Raw genomic sequence first — 18,377 nt, forward strand, 5'->3', positions numbered from 1 at the left:
CGTCCGTCGAAAGTCGGCGAGCTCGAGTCCGGGGTCGGGGATCGTGTCTGCGCTGAGCGCAATCGAGGTCGTCTGATGGTGGCCCCGGGGCACAATGGCGTCGAATGAAACCTGCAGCATGACACAAATGTTAGGTCTCTTTGGTGCACAACCGCGATGACCTCAGACCTGGGACTCGGGAGATAAGTATGGGCGCTTACGCAAGATTCAAAGTAAAGTCCTGCAAACAGATTATTGTGTAACGTGCCTCGGCGTGCGACTTGGTTGCCACGGCTTGGGAAATAGGGTCCGTCTTCGAGAACGGGTTGGAAGAAGAGATGGTTGTTTTCTCAGCGGTGATGCAGCCAGCTAAAGCCGGTGTTAGCGTGTTAAGACCATTTGCTGTGGCCGCTGGCTTTGCTCTCATTCTACACTAACACTCTCGGAGCCACGGCTTCAACTGGAGCCGGTGCATCCCCACTGTTGCGTGACTAAGCATCGGCTTGCAGGGTCTCATGCAGGCGCCATCAAATCTCTGGAACCCGAGCGTCATCGCGTCTCCAATTTGTGCAACCTTGCGAAAATCGTAGCACCGCCATTCAGCTGCGTAATTCCTTCATTACTTGCCTCGGTGGTTTTGATTTCGTTTCTCTGTTGTTCCCTGTCCATGGTATCTACAGCTCTCATTCTTTCGATCCACTAGTCATGTTGCGCAACGCTGCCAACGCGGCCCGCAAGGCCGTGACGGATCTGTCGCAATTCCCTAAGCCCGGGGAGAAACTCCATGGGTTCACTCTGGTGCGCTCCAAGCATGTTCCCGAGCTTGAGTTGACCGCCCTGCACCTGCAACACGACAAGACCGGTGCCGACTACCTGCACATTGCCCGAGACGATAGCAACAATGTCTTCTCTATTGGCTTCAAGACGAACCCCCCGGATGATACGGGAATTCCTCACATCCTGGAGCACACGACGCTCTGCGGCAGCGAGAAGTATGTGGAGCTATAGGACTATACGTTGTTAACGGCATAAGGCTGACAGATGATACAGATACCCCATCCGGGACCCCTTCTTCAAGATGCTGCCGCGAACCTTGTCTAATTTTATGAACGCCTTCACGGCCTCGGACCACACCTTCTATCCCTTCGCGACTACAAATGCTCAAGACTTCAAGAATTTGATGTCTGTCTATCTCGACTCCACATTGCATCCGCTGCTCAAGCAGTCCGATTTCACTCAAGAAGGCTGGCGAATCGGCCCCGAGAACCCGCTGGCGGAGGACAAGGAGGGAAAGAAGCTGGTTTTCAAAGGCGTTGTATACAACGAGATGAAGGGACAAATGTCGGATGCGGGATATCTCTATTATATCCGCTTCCAGGACCAGATCTTCCCCGACATCAACAACTCTGGGGGCGATCCTCAGAAGATCACCGACCTTACGTACGAGCAGCTGAGAGCATTCCACGCCGAGCATTACCACCCGAGCAACGCCAAGGTGTTTACGTATGGAGATATGCCGCTCGTCGATCATTTGCAGGAAGTTGATGCCCGACTACGAGCCTTTGACAAAATCGCTATAGACCGAAAGGTTCACGAGCCAATGGAGCTAGATGGGCCGAGGGAGGTCACCCTTTACGGACCGTTGGATCCTCTGGTGGATGCCGACCGGCAGTACAAGACGTCTATTTCTTGGGTGACTGGGGATACAGCGGATGTGCTTGAATCTTTCTCGATTGCTCTCCTCTCCACCCTTCTCATGGACGGGTACGGGTCGCCTTTATACCGAGGACTGGTTGAAACCGGCATGGGCGCCGACTGGAGCCCGAACGCTGGATATGATAGCTCAGCGAAGCGTGGCATCTTTTCGATTGGCCTTACTGGAGTGCAAGAGGCGGACGTACCCAAGCTCAAGGCCAGGGTGCAGGAGATCCTGCGTGAGGCCCGGGACAAGGGATTTGACAAGACCAAGATCGACGGCTCGCTGCACCAGCTAGAGCTCTCTCTGAAGCACAAGACGGCCAATTTTGGATTTTCTATGCTCAACCGACTCAAGCCTAAGTGGTTCAATGGCGTCGATCCGTTCGACTCACTGGCTTGGAATGATACTCTTACCCGGTTCCAGGAGAAGCTCGCCGAAGGCAACTACTTGGAGGGCCTCATTGATAAGTATCTCTTGAACGACAATACCCTGACCTTTACCATGGCCCCTTCCACTACGTATGGCGAGGAACTTGTCGCCGAGGAACAGCAACGCTTGTCGACCATGATCAAGGAGGCAACGGAAAAGGCTGGTGGCGAGGACAAGGCCCGAGAAATCTTTGAGAAGCAGGAGCAAGACCTTCTAGTGGAGCAGAACAAGACGAACACCGAAGACCTGAGCTGCCTTCCGACAGTTCACGTCAAGGACATTCCGAGATCCAAGGAACCGGTGGTCATTCGTGACGAGAAGGTCGGCGGCGTCCCTGTGCAGTGGCACGAAGCGCCGACCAATGGGCTCACCTACTTCCGGGCCATAAACACACTGGAGGGTCTCCCCGATGACCTCCGGGAGTTGATTCCTGTCTTCACCGATAGTATTATGCGCCTCGGGACAAAGGACATGACTATGGAGCAGCTGGAGGACCTCATCAAGCTGAAGACAGGCGGAGTCTCAGTAGGGTACCACTCGACCCCTTCACCGACTGACTTCCAGCAGTCGAGCGAGGGTATCATTTTCACCGGCATGGCTCTGGATCGCAATGTTCCGGCCATGTACGACTTGTTGAGGAAGCTGGTGCTGGAGACCAACTTTGACAGCCCGGAGGCTGCTCTCCGAATCCGCCAACTGCTGCAGGCCTCTTCCGACGGTATTGTGAACGACATTGCGTCGTCTGGACATCGTTTCGCGATGGGCTACGCCGAGTCTGGTCTGACGCGGAGTGCATGGCTACGGCAGCAAGTAGGTGGGCTGTCACAGGTGAAGCTTATCACGTCGTTGGCCAGCCGGCCAGAGTCAGATACCCTGGAGGACGTGATTGGGAAGCTGAAGAAAATTCAGAGCTTCGCATTGGCGGGCGGTAACATGCGTACCGCCATCACGTGCGGATCTGAGAGCGCACAAGATAATGCTGCGTCTCTGCAACAGTTCATGGGCGGGCTTCCACAGGGCGTCACGGCACCAAAGAACCTGGTGCCACAGCCACTGCCGAAGGACAGCAAGACATTCTTCCCCCTGCCGTACCAAGTCTACTATGGCGGCCTGTCTGTGGCGACGACATCTTATACCTCTCCGGAGGGGGCGCCGCTACAGATTCTGTCCCAGCTTCTGACACACAAGCACCTGCACCACGAAATCCGTGAGAAGGGCGGAGCGTACGGAGGTGGTGCCTACTCGCGCGCCCTGGATGGTCTCTTTGGATTCTACTCGTACCGTGATCCTAACCCGCAGAACACCTTGGGCATCATGCGTAACGCTGGACGCTGGGCGACGGATCGAGAGTGGACTGACCGGGACCTTGAGGAAGCCAAGATTTCCGTGTTCCAGAGCGTGGATGCGCCCAAGGCGGTCAACCAGGAGGGCATGGGCAAGTTCCTGTCGGGCATCACGGAAGAGATGAAGCAGAAGAAGAGGGAACAGCTGCTGGATGTGACCAAGGCACAAGTCAAGGAGGTGGCACAGAAGTACCTGGTTGAGACGATGGAGAAGGGCGAGGAGCGCACGGCGTTCCTGGGAGAGAAGCAGGCGTGGGTGGATGACAAGTGGACGATCCGGGATATGAATGTCAAGGGCGAATAGAGCTACTGACTGCTGTACAACAGAAGGACATGGGGTGATATTACACGAGGGATGGTTTGTACTATATGATAATATGGCTGTATATAGATGACGGATAGATCGCGGAGACTCTACTCACAAGAAAATAGGTACGGCATGGACGGCTGGCGAGTCAGACCGAGTGAATGTTCCCCCGCATCAACGCGTTCAGATACGATACGTCTTCCTGCCCTTTTTACTACCATGGCATGAAGACCACAGCGAAACGCAAGAGCAAAACAGACCACCAAGCTGCCCACCACATCTCTCAACTCTGTTCCCAAACCTTCCTTGTCTGGCTGCGGAGCTGTCAGGCACCAAGCGGACGGGGATGGGCCATGGCCAGAGGGAGGAGACGGGGTAGGCATGGCGACGTGGCGCTCGCTCTCTCAGAGCCGGAACTTCCTTGAGCGTTGGATTACCGGACTAAAGAGCAGAGGACATGCATAGCAATTTGCACCCAGTTGAGGTTGACTGTGGGGCTCATGTGAGACATGGAGGCTGAGACATTGACACGACGGGCGGCGTGGAAATGAATGATCGATTGCGCGGGATCTGACTCTGTGAGACTGTGACCAACCATTGGGCTGGCTAGCCAAGAAGAATCCAAGAGAGAGAAAAATTGCCCCGCATACGTCACTGTAGCCACAAATGTATGGGGCTCTGAATGGGACGACCACAAGTGTGCAAGTCTGCAACACCGGGCGTGTACTATGATGTATTACTACTTCGTACGGATAGGTAGTATGTGCGTATTAACGGGGGCCGTCTGGACATGGGTGAGCCATGGATGAGCAGTGCCGGCTCGATTTTCCGTGAACAAAATAACTCTCGTTGTCGATGTGTGTCTCGAGTATTACCAAACCTGCGAGACACTCACAAGGCGAGGGACGGGAATCGGCATCGAGTCGAGACCAGCGGGATCAACCGTCAGGTTGTCACTGCATGGCAGCCATCAGCGAGTACTCGTAGCGAATAAAGTGGTGACGTGGTCGAGCCCCTTCGAAAGCCCATTTAAATAATAGTAAATACATGCTAAAAGCAGCGGGCGAATCCGACAGATCTGCCGAGGGGCTGAGTAGGTACGTAGCATTACTCTATATCACATTGCAGGTAACTCGTGAGCCGGGACGCTAGAGTGTGGCTCCCCCAGGAGAAGACGGGAGGCCTTCAGGAACAAGAAACACAGCGGAGTCTGGCTGATTGGGCCGTTTGTTGGGCGCCCGCATGCATGCAGGAGCAACCGCAGAGTACTACTATGTATGTAGATGCACAGAGTTGCGGTCTGACTGTCCGATGAGTATGAGTTCTTTTTAGTTCTCATGGGCAGTCAGCCGGGCGGGTATGGTGGGTGGACACACGGATGGAGCAACGGGAGGGAGAGGCTGATCGAAGACTCGAGTACTCCGTACCCGTAGGTACTAATTACCACCTACGGATAGTACTAGTAGTATTCTTCGTGGGCCCCAGCTGCGGCTGTCCTGTTCTTCCCGGCGGCTGGCAGGTTGCCTGGTTACGGTGCCAGAGTAAATGGCAGGTAGCTTGATACGTATAATTATAGGAGCAGTACATAACAGGAGGTTGATGGGCGTCATCAACAAGCTGTGTGTGGCTTGGAGGCTTGGAGGTTGTGCAGCTTGTGCTGGTGTCCAGGGGGACAGACGCGCATTGGGAGTGAGTGGAGGGGAGAATTTGCAATGGCAAAATTTTGTGTGGCCGTGTGGGGAACTTTAGTGGCTGATCCCGCCGCCGCTGGGGCCCGTCGCCCACTGTCTGGCAACATTGGACCAATGGGAAGCCGTCTCAGCACCAATGCACGCTTTACATCTTCGCGGGAACAGATAAAATCAAAAGTAGCTCCCCCCTCCAACTTTTGTCTCCGTCACACAACAACACCTACTTGTTGCACTACGACCTCTCGTCAACAACAGTAACAACAACACCTACTCGTCCCGAGTTAACCGCACTTTGGCCCCCTCAGCTACCACGCTGACCCCATCGCCCCGTGCCCAACCCAGGCACGTCATTTGCTCTGGCATCCTAGACCAGGTGAGTGGGAAATAGCTCAGCGGCTCGGGCACAAGAAATCACTTTGTCCCGGCCACATTGTCGCCGGCGCTACCTAGGAGGCCTCTTCGACTTGCGATAAGCTACCTAACGAGTGTTGGCTAACTCTTCCCCTCTGCAGAGCTCCTTCAGAACCCCAACCGACAGCCTTTGGTCGTCCTCAAAGGCACCGCCCGCACTACGGCTTCCCAGGCCGTGACCTTCGTCAGTGACCGAGATTTCAGCCTGCGCAAGACCAGCCACATTATCAACGCCATCCCTCCTCCCGGAGTCGCCCCTGCTGAGCTCGTCTAAGCTCCTCGAACTGCTGTTTTTCTCGCCCGGCTCAGGCCGTCGAACCCCTCACCAGTCCCCGCCATCCTCCCATAACCGTCAGCTGCCGCATAGGAGGATCCCTGTGGTTCTTCCTCTAACCGAGGGAGAGTCGTGGAGGCCTCGCCAGTCCATTGAGGGAATAGTCTGCTATCGCTTTCGACCACCCTAAAACCCGCTTGACCGCTTCGTTGAGCTTCTCTACCACATATAACTGATCTCACCGCCACCCTGTGTGTGTGATCTACCTGCTTGCCACGGCACCCCCCGAGTTTTCGGACCTCGACCCGGCGTCTCTTGACACGAAACACTACCCTTCTCCCCACGGACGCCCCGTCAATACCTGGGATATGGTAATGGCAACTGCTGCTCTCGACTGCCATGTCCAGACTCACAATCATGTGTTCATGAAGAGCCCGCGCTTCGCGGAGCCTATGCTTCACAAGAACAATACCAACCATGCCGCTGTCGACCCAAAGCAGTTGATTGGCAATGCCCTCCACCAACGTGTGGAAGCCATCGACCATGAACTGTGCGACGCTGGCGATGAGGACACCTTCTACGTAGCCGATCTCGGCGACGTCTACCGCCAGCATCTCCGCTGGAAGAAGAACCTCCCTCGCATCAAACCATTCTATGGTGGGTTTTACCCAACTACTCTGAGTCGAGTCTACGTGAATATTTGCTGACCAATTTCCAGCGGTCAAGTGCAACCCTGATCCCCAGGTGCTCAAGCTCCTCTCGGCGCTTGGCACGGGCTTCGACTGCGCCTCCAAGACGGAGATTGAGCAAGTCCTGTCCATGGGAACTAGCCCTGACCGCATCATCTACGCCCAGCCGTGCAAGACCAACTCGTACGTGCGCTATGTCAAGACCATGGGCGTCAAGCAGATGACCTTTGACAATGCCGACGAGCTCTACAAGATCGCCAAGCTCTTCCCTGGCGCGGAGCTCTTCCTGCGCATCACGACGGACGACACCTCGAGCCTGTGCCGCCTCAGCATGAAGTTTGGTGCTGCCATGGACACTACCGAGAGCCTCCTGACTCTGGCCAGGGACCTCGGCCTCAATGTGGTTGGCGTCAGCTTCCACGTTGGCTCGGGCGCCTCCGACCCCATGGCCTTCTTCAAGGCTGTGCGCGATGCCCACACTGTGTTCCAGCAGGCCCGCGAGCGCGGCTTTAACATGCGTACCCTCGATGTGGGCGGCGGCTTCTGCGGTGACTCGTTTGAGGACATGGCGGCTGTGCTCGACGGCGCCCTCAACGAGTTCTTCCCGCCCGGCTGCAACGTCGACATCATCGCCGAGCCCGGCCGCTACTACGTGTCGTCGGCCTTCACCATTGCCTGCAACGTGATTGCGCGCCGCACCGTCGAGGACCCGACCATGGACGGCAAGGGCTACATGGTGTACGTCAACGATGGCGTCTACGGGAACTTCTCGAGCATCATGTTCGACCACCAGAACCCCGTGCCCAGGATCCTGCGGGCGGGCGGCCAGACACTGTACAACACGCCCGTGGCCAGGCCGGTCCCCACTGGCGAGGGTGTCGAATACTCGATCTGGGGCCCTACCTGCGATGGCATCGACCGCATCGCCGAGAGCGTCCGCTTCGACCCCATCCTTGATGTCGGCGACTGGCTCTACTTTGAGGACATGGGCGCCTACACCAAGTGCTCGGCCACGCAGTTCAATGGCTTCTCCAACTCGCACGATGTCATCTACGTCTGCAGCGAGCCTGGAGCCAAGGCCCTCATCGAGCTGTGAATGCTGAATTTCGGTTATTTTACGTATTCTGAGAGCGAGTCGGACTAGAGACGGCGAGGTCCGGGTAATACAATAGATAGACCAGAAGACAGGATAGAAGAGAGCAGATGATTTGCAATACAAGTTTGTTTGCTCAATACTTGGGTCCCTGCAGCTTTGCATTAGCATCCACTAATGCCGTCAGTCCCCGGCAGATATCCATGCTGTTACGAAGTGCCTGGCACCCAGGCTACCCCCACAACCTCACTTTACCCGGCCAGACATAACCCAAGCGCTCGAATAGGGTTTGCTGGAGTCGCATGCTTCTCAGCCTCTGTTTTCAGGGCGTCAGGCCCATCCCCGTTAGTTTATCCGGCGGCTGATGTTTGGAATGTTCGTTTAGCAAAGAGTTGTGGTTCACCGTCTCCCAAGAGGGCGGCGGCACCCGATGCCGTTGCCTCTCATGCTCTCCGCCACCACCAGCCTACACAATTCACCAAGCGACCTTGAACCGAGCATTCGTTCGCTACCAGCGTCAAGGAAACATGCTATTTCATGGGTCAATGACCTCCGCGCACCCGCACGAATCGGGCTTGACCCCACGGGCGCTTCTCCATCTGCAAGCCCCGCGCCCAGTCCCCAGATCGCCAGCGCAATGGCCTATGCCACCAATGGGCGGCTTCGGTGCTCAACACCCCGAGTCTTGGCTTGTGCTGTTCTCCATGATCCCTGAATGTTGGACGATGAGCTTGAGCTTATTGCCCTGCCTGGGCCTCAGACTCGGTCATGACGTGAATAGAGCGCAAGTGTTGTCCTAGGTGGTCGCCGTGGCCAGATGCTCGTACGCATGGGTATAAATATATCCCCACCGGTCCAGCCTACATGTTCCCTTTTGTGAAAGGACGTGCCTGTCTCTCGGCAGCTAGAGAAGCCATACATACATATCTCCTTCGAGATGAAGTCCCTCCCCCTGGCCTCCCTGGCCTCCCTGGCCTCCCTCGTCGTTTCTCTCCTCCCCACAGCCCTCGCCGTCGACATCACCGTCAAGTCATCTGGAGGCAATGCCACCAGCGGTCACCAGTACGGCTTCCTCCACGAGGACATCAACAACTCGGGCGACGGCGGTATCTACGCCGAGCTCATCCGCAACCGCGCCTTCCAGTACAGCGACGATTACCCAGTCTCGCTGTCCGGATGGCACTCGGTCAACGGCGCCAACTTAGCCCTGAACCGCCTCGACACGCCCCTTTCCGACGCACTGCCCGTCTCCGTCACTGTCAGCCCTGGTCCTTCGAACAGCAGCAGCAGCAGTAGCAGCAGTAGCAATGGCGACCCCCGCGTGGGCCTCCGCAACGACGGCTATTGGGGCATGCACGTCGCCCGCCAGACGTACACGGGCAGCTTCTGGGTCTGGGGCGGCTATGAGGGCGTCTTCACCGCCGAGTTGCTCAGCGACTTGGACGGCAGTGTCTTTGGCAGTGTCGACGTCGAGAGCAGGGCCCAGGAGGGCGAGTGGGTCGAGCACACGTTCGAGCTGGAGCCCACAGTCGACGCGCCCAGCAGCAACAACACCTTTGCCCTGACATTTGATCCGGCGGTAGGTCTTCTGTCTTTCTAGCTTTCACACAGCTCTACCTTAGCTTCTCTCTCTGACTCCTCCTAGGGCCTTTCTAAGGACTCGCTCGACTTTAATTTCATCAGCCTCTTCCCGCCCACGTACAAGAACCGCAAGAATGGCCTCCGTGTCGATATTGCCGAGGCCCTCGCGGAGCTGCACCCGGTGAGCAAGCCCCTTCTACTTACAGCAATAGACCTAATAGGGGAACTTGGATATACTGACCAGCCCAAAGTCCATGCTCCGCTTCCCCGGCGGCAACATGCTCGAGGGCCAGACCAACAAGACCTACTGGGACTGGAAGGATACCCTCGGCCCCCTGAAGGACCGCCCGGGCTTCCAGGGAGTCTGGAAATACCAGCAGACGCACGGCCTGGGTCTTATGGAGTATCTTGAGTGGGCAGAAGACATGGACCTGGAGATAGGTAAGCCACCTTAGTCCCCCTATTTCTCCCATATACCCTCTGGCTGACTTGGGACCCTGCAGTTGTCGGCGTCTGGGCCGGCCTCGCTCTCAACGGCGATGTCACACCCCCTGAGGACTTCCAGCCCGTCATCGACGACGCCCTGGCCGAGATCGAGTTCATCCGCGGGCCCGCCGACTCCAAATGGGGATCCCGCCGCGCCGAGCTGGGCCACCCAGAGCCCTTCACGCTTCGCTATGTCGAGGTCGGCAACGAGGACTGGCTAGCGGGCTTCCCCGCGGGCTGGGACTCGTACCGGGAGTACCGGTTCCCGCGCTTCCTCGAGGCCATCACGGCAGCGTACCCGGATATCACCGTCATCTCGTCGGGCGCCACGCACGACGGCTACGACGACATCCCTGCCCCGGGCATCGGCGACTACCACCCGTACCGCGAGCCCAACGCCCTGGTAGAAGAGTTTGACAAGTTCGACAATGACATGGGCCACATCGTAGGCGAGGTCGCGGCCACGCACCCCAACGGCGGCAGCGGCTGGGACGGCGACCTCATGCCCTTCCCCTGGTGGATCGGCACCGTCGGCGAGGCCGTGTCGCTCATCGGCTACGAGCGCAACGCCGACCGCATCCCCGCCACCTTCTACGCACCCGTGCTACGCTCCATGGATCGCTGGCAGTGGGCCGTCACCATCCTGCAGTTCGCCGCTGACTACCGCCTGACTACCCGCTCTACCTCATGGTACGTCTGGGAGCTCTTCGCCGCCCACCCCATGACGCACACGCTGCCCGCCTCGGCCGACTTCGACCCGGTCTTCTACGTCGCGGGGGCCAACGAGGACACGGGGTCGCGCATCTGGAAGGCCGCCGTGTACAACACGACCGACCACGCCAACGTGCCCGTCTCCCTGAGATTCGAGGGCGTGAAGAAGGGGGCCAAGGCCGCCCTGACGGTGCTGACCAACAAGGCTGGCGATCCCTTTGCGTACAACGACCCCCACACGGGAGTCAACATTGTCGAGAGCACCACTACCATCCTCAAGGCCGGAAAGGGGGGATCCTTCAAGTTTGACCTCCCGGAGCTGAGCGTCGCTGTCCTGGACACCGACTATAAGCGCCACCATAAACATGGAGAGGCCAAGAACAAGTCCAGGGATGCCAAAGACGGTGCGGCAAAGTAGATCTAGAAAGTATAGAGCCAATTAGCCACCATATTTCAAAGGATCACAATTCCGTCGAATGGTTGAATAGTATGCCTCACTAGCAGATCCCGAAGAAGCCTGACTATGTGTAATTTCTACCGTCGTCTGCCTGTACACGCCCAAAGTCTTAGCAAAGTGATCAATTCTCCCCGACTATATCCCATCCCTCTAAACACCTCGCCCTCGTAAACCCGCAAGGCCATAACCCTTCGTAGTAAAAATCTCGTAAACGCCGGAATCAGTACCACCTATCGCTGACCGGGGAAACAGAATCGAGAATAACAGAAATCAAGGGCATCAGTGTAGCGTATCTGCGTCAGGTTCCACGGAAGAGGAACTGCATATCCGCAGGGCTCAACGACTCCATTGCTTTGTCGTCCGCATTAACAGTCGAGTGAATCATGCTTGTCTTCTTTTCCTGGATCAGCACCATTCGACTCTCCACCGAGTCTTCGATGCAAAGTCTGGTGATGGTACAGGGTCGGGTCTGGCCGATTCGATGGCAACGGTCGGCCGACTGCCATTCAGCCGCCGGATTCCACCATCTATGGAACATTATTAGCATCTCTTAATGTAGCTACTAAAGAAGGGACTTACGGGTCCACGATGAACACTCGAGATGCTTCCGTGAGGTTAAGGGCAACGCCGCCGGCCTTGAGCGACACAAGAAAGCACTCGACGTCCACGTTGTTCATGAAGTGCTCGATCGAGGCCTGTCGTTGTGCGGGTGTCATGCTACCATCTAACATCACCGTCGTGATGCCAGCACGGCGAAGGCGCCACTCAATGAGCTGCAGCATTGTGGTAAATTGGGAGAAGATGATGGACTTGTGCGTCGCATTGTCCGAGCGAAGCTTGTGCAGCTCATGAACTAAAAGCTCAATCTTCGACGACGACGTCCAGTTCTCCATTTTAATTCGGTTGATGATGGACGACTTCTTGACTCGGTTCTCGTCCTGCTCAATCTCAGGCTGCTCAAGGTCGATGGACAAGGGTATGTGGCACCGAGGGCAGTCAGGGGTGTCTGTAGACCTGACGTAACTAGCGACACAAGTCCTACAAAACTCATGCTTGCAACGACTTCGAACCGTGTCCTCGGCAGGCTCATCGCAAATGCAGCAGACCAAAACGTTCTGACCACCCTCGGCGTTCTTCTTCAAGATCAGGTCTGGATGGTCCGCCACTTGTCTCATCTGCATGATCAGGCCAAAGATGTTTGCGTAGTTATTCAGGAGGACGCCCTGAGCGACATATGTGTCAAACTTGCGCTGTCCACTGGTCATGATGCTGTTGGCAAAATCGTTCTCCTCTTCACCGAAGAATTGTCGGTCGACGTAAACTTCCTTGACAGGAAGTTCCATGGAGTTGGTGTGATCCTTTTTCAAGCGACGCAGCATGATACGATCTGTCATCATCCGCAACTTTTTGAACGCTTCACGGCCAGGTCCAAGGTTGCCGTACTTCTGGATAGGGTTCAAAAGCTCCTGATTGAAGACGGAGACGTGCTGCATTCCGGCATGGTTACATTGAGAACAGCGCTTGTCCTCGTCCATGGTCCACTCCAGCGTAGAGCAGGGGCACTGCTTGCAGAGGTAGGATGCAAAGGGGCGGACATTGAGGAACCGAATCAAAGAGAAAAATTCTCCAATGCGATTCTGCAGAGGTGTGCCCGTCAAGCACCAGCGGTAGTCTGTCTGCAGAGCAAAACAGGCCTTGGCAGTCATGGTGCTCCTGGTTTTGATACTGTGGGCTTCGTCAAGGATGACTCGATGAAATTGGATAGAGTGAATAACACTCTGCTCCTTGTGAATAGCGTCCTTGCGCTTAAACCCCTTCTCCTGTTTTCGGTACATAGATTCAAGGCTGTTGTAGGACATCATGATGACATCGTACTTCTTCAAATCTTTGATGGTCATCGACTTGGCTTTCTGGTTGGTGCCGTGATACACAAACGTGTTGAGCGTGCCGTCGGTGTAGGACTTGATCTCGGACTGCCATTGCATGAGGGCCACTGGGGGAACCAAGACCAAAGATGGTTGTTTGGCCGGATAGTCGGACATGATGAGCGAGACTGCTTGAATCGTCTTGCCCAAACCCATCTCATCTCCGAGAAGGCCGCCCTTCCATTCTGTCTGCTCCATGGCTTTCATCCAAGCAAGACCCTCAAGCTGGAATGGCTTCAGTTGACGTGAAATTGTTCGAGGCTGATCTGCCCTCCCCGCTTTGAGAACAGGCATCTTCTCCAGATCATCCCACATCGTCTTAATTTCTGGGTGGTGGAGCTCTAGTCGGTCCCTTTCTTTTCTAACACGTCGGGTGCTTCCAGGTCGCCGGTAAGCACGACGTCGCTCTGCAAGTCTCTCAACAGCGCCAGCGCCCAGAGCACTCGTGTCACTATCACTAGTAGCGGCTGAGCTGAGAACGGCGGAGATGGAAGAGATGGAGGAGGTTTCTAATCCTCCCGAGCCAAGTTCCGTTCGCTCAATTTCTTCAATGAATCCATCGGAATGGTAGTCATCGGGGACGGCTGTTGAATTTGCAGTCTGGCGCAATTGAGTCCTCGCTCGGGTGGGTTTGTATGGCTCAAAATCTTCATCCAAGTCATCTGAATCTGACGAGGCGGCAACAAAGGCTTTGTCGTCTTCCACTCCCTTTCCCTCATCATAACGAGTGTACTCCTCAACCTGGAGTTTGCGAGCATATTCCTGGTCCATATCCACATCATCCTCTGAATCGGGAATGAATTTGGGCATCTTGGAAGGTCGGCCGACTTTCGTTGTAGAGGCAGTTGAAGCTCTTCCCCGTTTGCGAGGGCCTGTTGCTAGCGAGGAGGAAGACCTTGACCCAGGCACATGGCTTTCCTGCTGAAACAAAGATTTCGGGGTCTGGGAAGGGGCGGCCTTCTTGTTTTCTTCCCGCTGGAGCCGACGGGCAACTACGGCATCGGGGGAAAAGTCTAACAGGTCATCATCCTCCTCACTGTCCCCAATCACATCCTTTGTCGGAACAGATGAGTTCATCGAGTACTTGCTGCCGCGAAGAGCCCGCTCCCTTCCCAAACCCCGCGCAGGTAGTTGCACTTCCAAAGAATTGGCGTCGAGAAGTTTTGATGATCCAGGAACGTCCGTGGCGACCGGGGTAGGGAACTTGCTCGTGGCCGGAGTGGAATACTCGCTCCCGGAAGTTGCATCGATAGGTGTGTGAACTGATGAGACGGATTCGCTGCCAGCGGGCGCAAGCTTGTGAGGTCTGCCTGGTCCTCTTCTCGACGGAGCGGAACCGAGGCTGGCAGCAGACGAAGATGCAGCAGGCGAAGGGGCGCTATCCGACTGATGCGACTTCCGAGGCCTACCCCGGAGACGCGCAATAGGAAACTCCATCTCGTTTTGGACAACAGATGGGTCGGCTATAGATGCGCCAGCTATATCTTTGGATGAGCTGGACCGCGTGAGGCGCCCAGTGCCACTCGACGGAACCTCAACTGAATCTGAGTGGCGAATATTAGCCATGAACGTAGGCAAAGGTTGGGCTGGGGAACCATACCGGTGCTTGCAGATGCTAGAGTGGCATTGGAGCGAAGAGACGGGCGACCCCGAGGCATTGTGCTGATTGGTCAAGGTCTTCACTATAGTACAACCTCGCTAGATAGCTAGGCTCATGGTCGGTGAGCACTGAGTTAAAAGATAAACAAATGAGGGTCAATAGACCATACAGTGGAAGCGCCTTGCCTCGACTCCCGATACGGATAGCCCCTTTCTGTTGAACTGAGATGACAGCAAGAAGTGAAAGCCGACGGGGTGACGCAAGATGTAAAAGAATAGTGCTGAGCCTTGTGACGGACTGGGAGCAGGAGGACGAGACTTAGAGGGGGAGAGAGCATCCGAGGGGATGGACATAGAAGTTGAAAGAGTTTGACGGGATGAGATTCACGCTACCGCCCAAAGCTGAGAAAGTTAGGAGTTGCCACCTGGTTTCCCTTTTTGCCGCGAGCCTGGTTGTTGGGAAGGCGCCAGGGAGTCAGGGACGGCAGGCGCCAATTCACAGTGCCTGCCTTGGATCGAGTGACGCCCGCCGCCCAACGCAGCGCCCAGATACGCGAAAGCACGTGCGCTAGACAGGGGGCTAAAGAGGTTCTGGCAAGACGAGAAATACGGCTCGCACTGTGCCATGACACCAATGCCGTCACAAATCTCACCGTCACTGGTGCATCTGAACAGTGCAAACAGTGTCCAAATTTTACCAGGGATTCTAAGTGAATCACATGACGTCGTGGATAAAACGCGCGACACTGTGAAGGTGCAGCGGTCCGCGCTACCTTAGTACCCGTTGCCACCGAGTAAGGGAGCAGGCTGGGCGCCGATGGAAAAGCTGAAAGCAATTCACACCTGAATCTCTTAATATCGCCTAAGATTTCACAGTTGCTTTGCCTTTTCTGACAAGTACAACTCTTCGCATCGCCATCCTTTGTGCGAGCGTCTTTACCGATTGTGAACGTTCATTCATTCAATTTCACACCCGAGACTCTCGAGTACCCCATCCAACATCATGTCCGTTTCTCTGGAGCAGAATACATGCTAGTGACTGACATGACCCAGGGCATCCAGGAGGCCACGACAAAATCAGACCAACGGTGCCAACGATGCCAATGCAAACAATGGGACCAATGATACAAATGGCACCAACAGCAATCAGAACCGACGCAACATCATAGGACCGTGAGTGATCCCCCTAAGCTGCAAAGAAGCCAACATTCTAACCTCACATTCAGCCAATCCGCATTAACAGACTTTCTTGCCGTAAGCGCTAGGTTCTCCCCCCTTTTCAATACGTTCAGTGTGCTCATTGAATATAGTCCCACAACATCTCAGCCAGGCAGATCCGTGATGAGGCCGACCAGCGGCGACAGGCGGCTGCTGCATCCCAGACAAGAGAAAGCGGCCCTGGTACGCCTGAAGAAACGACCACAACCCCCATCACTCTGCGCAGCTCTCGGCGACAGTCCATCCGTGAGGAGCAGAGTGAGGTTTCCGACAGGAAGCAGAAGGAGAAACAGAAGACCATTGAAAAAATTAAGGGATCTAAGTCTTTTAAGAAGCGCAAAAGAGATGCCGTCGACTCAGACGATGATGATGCGCTTGCCCGTGCCATCTTCGAGGAGAGACATGCGCCGCTACCCGGGCAGATGGAGAACTGCGCCATCTGCGATAAGCGCTTTACCGTCACCCCATATTCCGTCGCAGGCCCTAACGGAGGTCTTCTCTGCGCCCCTTGTGGCCGAGAGGTTGCTAAGGAGCAGCAAGGACTACCCAAGAAAAAGGCACCGAGGCGGCAAACGGGAGGCGTAGGGTCGCGCCGCACGGTGCAAAGTCGAATCCTCGATGGTGATGTCGGGACCAAAAGTCTTGCTACGCTTTGCGTGCAAACGTTGGCCAAGAACGTCGACATGGCCGAGAGCTTAGGGGACTTGCCCGAGCACCTCATTGACAAGATTGCGCGGATCTTTTCCAAGCGCCGCCTGCTGAAGCCAGACACCCTACCGCTCTTCGTTCAGCCTACGACCGAAATGGTGCACATTTATGACGGTGCCAAGCTCGGAGAACAAGATCTCATCAGCATCTTCCAGGTGGCGCCAAACCTGCGCAAATTCAAGGCTCGATGCGCGGTACAGTTTAAGGACGAGGTGATGGACTATCTGCTCTCTCGTGACACGAAGTTCGACAGCTTTTACCTGCACGGCGCGAATCTCCTCAGCGAGGAGAAGTGGCACGATTTCATCGCTTCCAAGGGTGCGGATCTCAAAGGCTTACAAGTCTACTACACCGACAGGCATTTTGGAGACGAGACAGTGGGTATGATCAAGACGCATTGTCCGAACCTCACCCGGTTGAAGATTGAGAACAACCAGAAGCTTAGCGACGACGGTGTGAAGGGCCTTGCCGAAATCTCGTCGCTCGAGCATCTTGGTCTTCAAACTCAACACAGCATCTCACCCTCCGCGATCAATCATGCTATCTCCTCTATCGGGGGCAACTTGAGGACGCTATCCCTCAAGATTGTTCCGCAGGCAGACGACAGTGTCCTGGAGACTATTCATAACCATTGCCGTTCTCTTACAAAGCTACGTATCACTGATAGCGAGCATATGACAGACGCCGGGTTTGACAAGCTCTTCACAAACTGGGAGAACCCACCTCTCCACGTCCTAGACTTCCAAAAGTGCCGTTATGTGAGTGCTACCGCTCCGCGTGACAACGCTCAAAAGGTCGGACTCTGCAGCGAGGGTTTTAAAGCACTCATGGCTCACTCGGGATCGGGGCTCCGGAATCTGAACGTACACGCGTGCAGGAATATTTCCCGCGAGGCATTCGAGGAGGTTTTTAGCGAACAAGCGCATTATCCCGAGCTGAGGCACCTCGAAATCAGCTTCTGCGAGGAGGTGACGGACTATGTGCTGGGATGCATCTTCCGAGCCTGTCCAGGTATCAAGGAGGTCAACGTCTTTGGATGCATGAAAGTCAGAGGCGTAAGGGTACCTCGCGGGGTTATTCTCGTTGGCGTGCCCAACGCACAGGGGATGGTTACGGAAGGCCTGCATTGAGAGCATGGTTGATTCTGTAGTTCACTGTGCACGATGATGATAGTTTGCGTTTTAACATCCCCAAATTACGTGGCAGGTCGCTTCGATGCAAAGACGGATAACAGCGATGACAGTATTGGAAGCACTGCGTTTAAAGTACCTGAAGATTTAGTTAATAGAGGTATTTGGCTTCGGGTTGGCTCACACGTACAAACAGCGCCGTTCTATGGCAGGTCTCGGCCCGGGTATAAAGTGAGGCGGCTCATGCATGCAGTGGTGCAGGATCACTGTCCAGTAGTTTAGTTTCGCGCTGTTGATACTCGGGGGGTTGAGTGAGCGAAATGGGAAAGAGATAAAGTTGAGAGGTGGTGGTGTGATGTGCTTTCTTTTCCTCGGGCGGGCAGTCAGGTGCAATCTGCCAGTTCCTCCTCACCTAGCAGCTCCTCCCAGCACTCAAGTCCTCCCACTCACAGCGACTCACCCCTCTCTTCATCCCATGACCTCTTTACTACTTCACATGTTTGCATCAGTCGTCGCTTTGTCTCAACTCTAAATACGGACAAAGCGTCGTTGTATTCTCCGATATCCGAGTATTGTAGTCGGCAGTTACTGACAAGGTCTTTGGAAGCTCCCCAGCTCCCCCTTACCCTGGCTCCCTCCACCCCCAA

At 55.5% G+C, this 18,377-nt stretch overlaps 5 protein-coding genes across 5 annotated transcripts; 4 read left to right on the forward strand and 1 right to left on the reverse strand.

Moving 5' to 3' along the window:
• Window positions 1-684: 684 nt before the first annotated feature.
• On the forward strand, window positions 685-3,754 carry CYM1 (pitrilysin family metalloprotease; the record flags this gene model as incomplete). The annotated part of the gene is made up of 2 exons (XM_083198031.1): window positions 685-971; window positions 1,030-3,754. The coding sequence occupies 2 exons, from the start codon at window positions 685-687 to the stop codon at window positions 3,752-3,754; spliced, it is 3,012 nt and encodes a 1,003-aa protein (XP_083045766.1).
• A 2,804-nt stretch (window positions 3,755-6,558) lies between these two features.
• Window positions 6,559-7,918, forward strand: SPE1 (pyridoxal-dependent decarboxylase; the record flags this gene model as incomplete). The annotated part of the gene is made up of 2 exons (XM_083198032.1): window positions 6,559-6,790; window positions 6,852-7,918. The coding sequence occupies 2 exons, from the start codon at window positions 6,559-6,561 to the stop codon at window positions 7,916-7,918; spliced, it is 1,299 nt and encodes a 432-aa protein (XP_083045767.1).
• Window positions 7,919-8,852: 934 nt separating this feature from the next.
• On the forward strand, window positions 8,853-11,111 carry ACO1O0_008669 (glycoside hydrolase superfamily; the record flags this gene model as incomplete). The annotated part of the gene is made up of 4 exons (XM_083198033.1): window positions 8,853-9,494; window positions 9,561-9,677; window positions 9,748-9,937; window positions 10,000-11,111. 4 exons carry the CDS (start codon window positions 8,853-8,855, stop codon window positions 11,109-11,111), a joined length of 2,061 nt encoding a protein of 686 aa, XP_083045768.1.
• A 337-nt stretch (window positions 11,112-11,448) lies between these two features.
• RAD16 (SNF2 family N-terminal domain-containing protein) lies at window positions 11,449-14,733 on the reverse strand (the record flags this gene model as incomplete). Its single annotated transcript, XM_083198034.1, has 3 exons — window positions 11,449-11,677; window positions 11,730-14,619; window positions 14,676-14,733. 3 exons carry the CDS (start codon window positions 14,731-14,733, stop codon window positions 11,449-11,451), a joined length of 3,177 nt encoding a protein of 1,058 aa, XP_083045769.1.
• Window positions 14,734-15,677: 944 nt separating this feature from the next.
• RAD7 (uncharacterized protein) lies at window positions 15,678-17,730 on the forward strand (the record flags this gene model as incomplete). The annotated part of the gene is made up of 4 exons (XM_083198035.1): window positions 15,678-15,683; window positions 15,756-15,847; window positions 15,901-15,928; window positions 15,985-17,730. The coding sequence occupies 4 exons, from the start codon at window positions 15,678-15,680 to the stop codon at window positions 17,728-17,730; spliced, it is 1,872 nt and encodes a 623-aa protein (XP_083045770.1).
• Window positions 17,731-18,377: the final 647 nt, after the last annotated feature.

The sequence above is a fragment of the Amphichorda felina genome (genome assembly GCF_050947745.1).
Source record: "Amphichorda felina strain 45539 chromosome Unknown scaffold_9, whole genome shotgun sequence".
Lineage (NCBI taxonomy): Eukaryota > Fungi > Ascomycota > Sordariomycetes > Hypocreales > Bionectriaceae > Amphichorda > Amphichorda felina.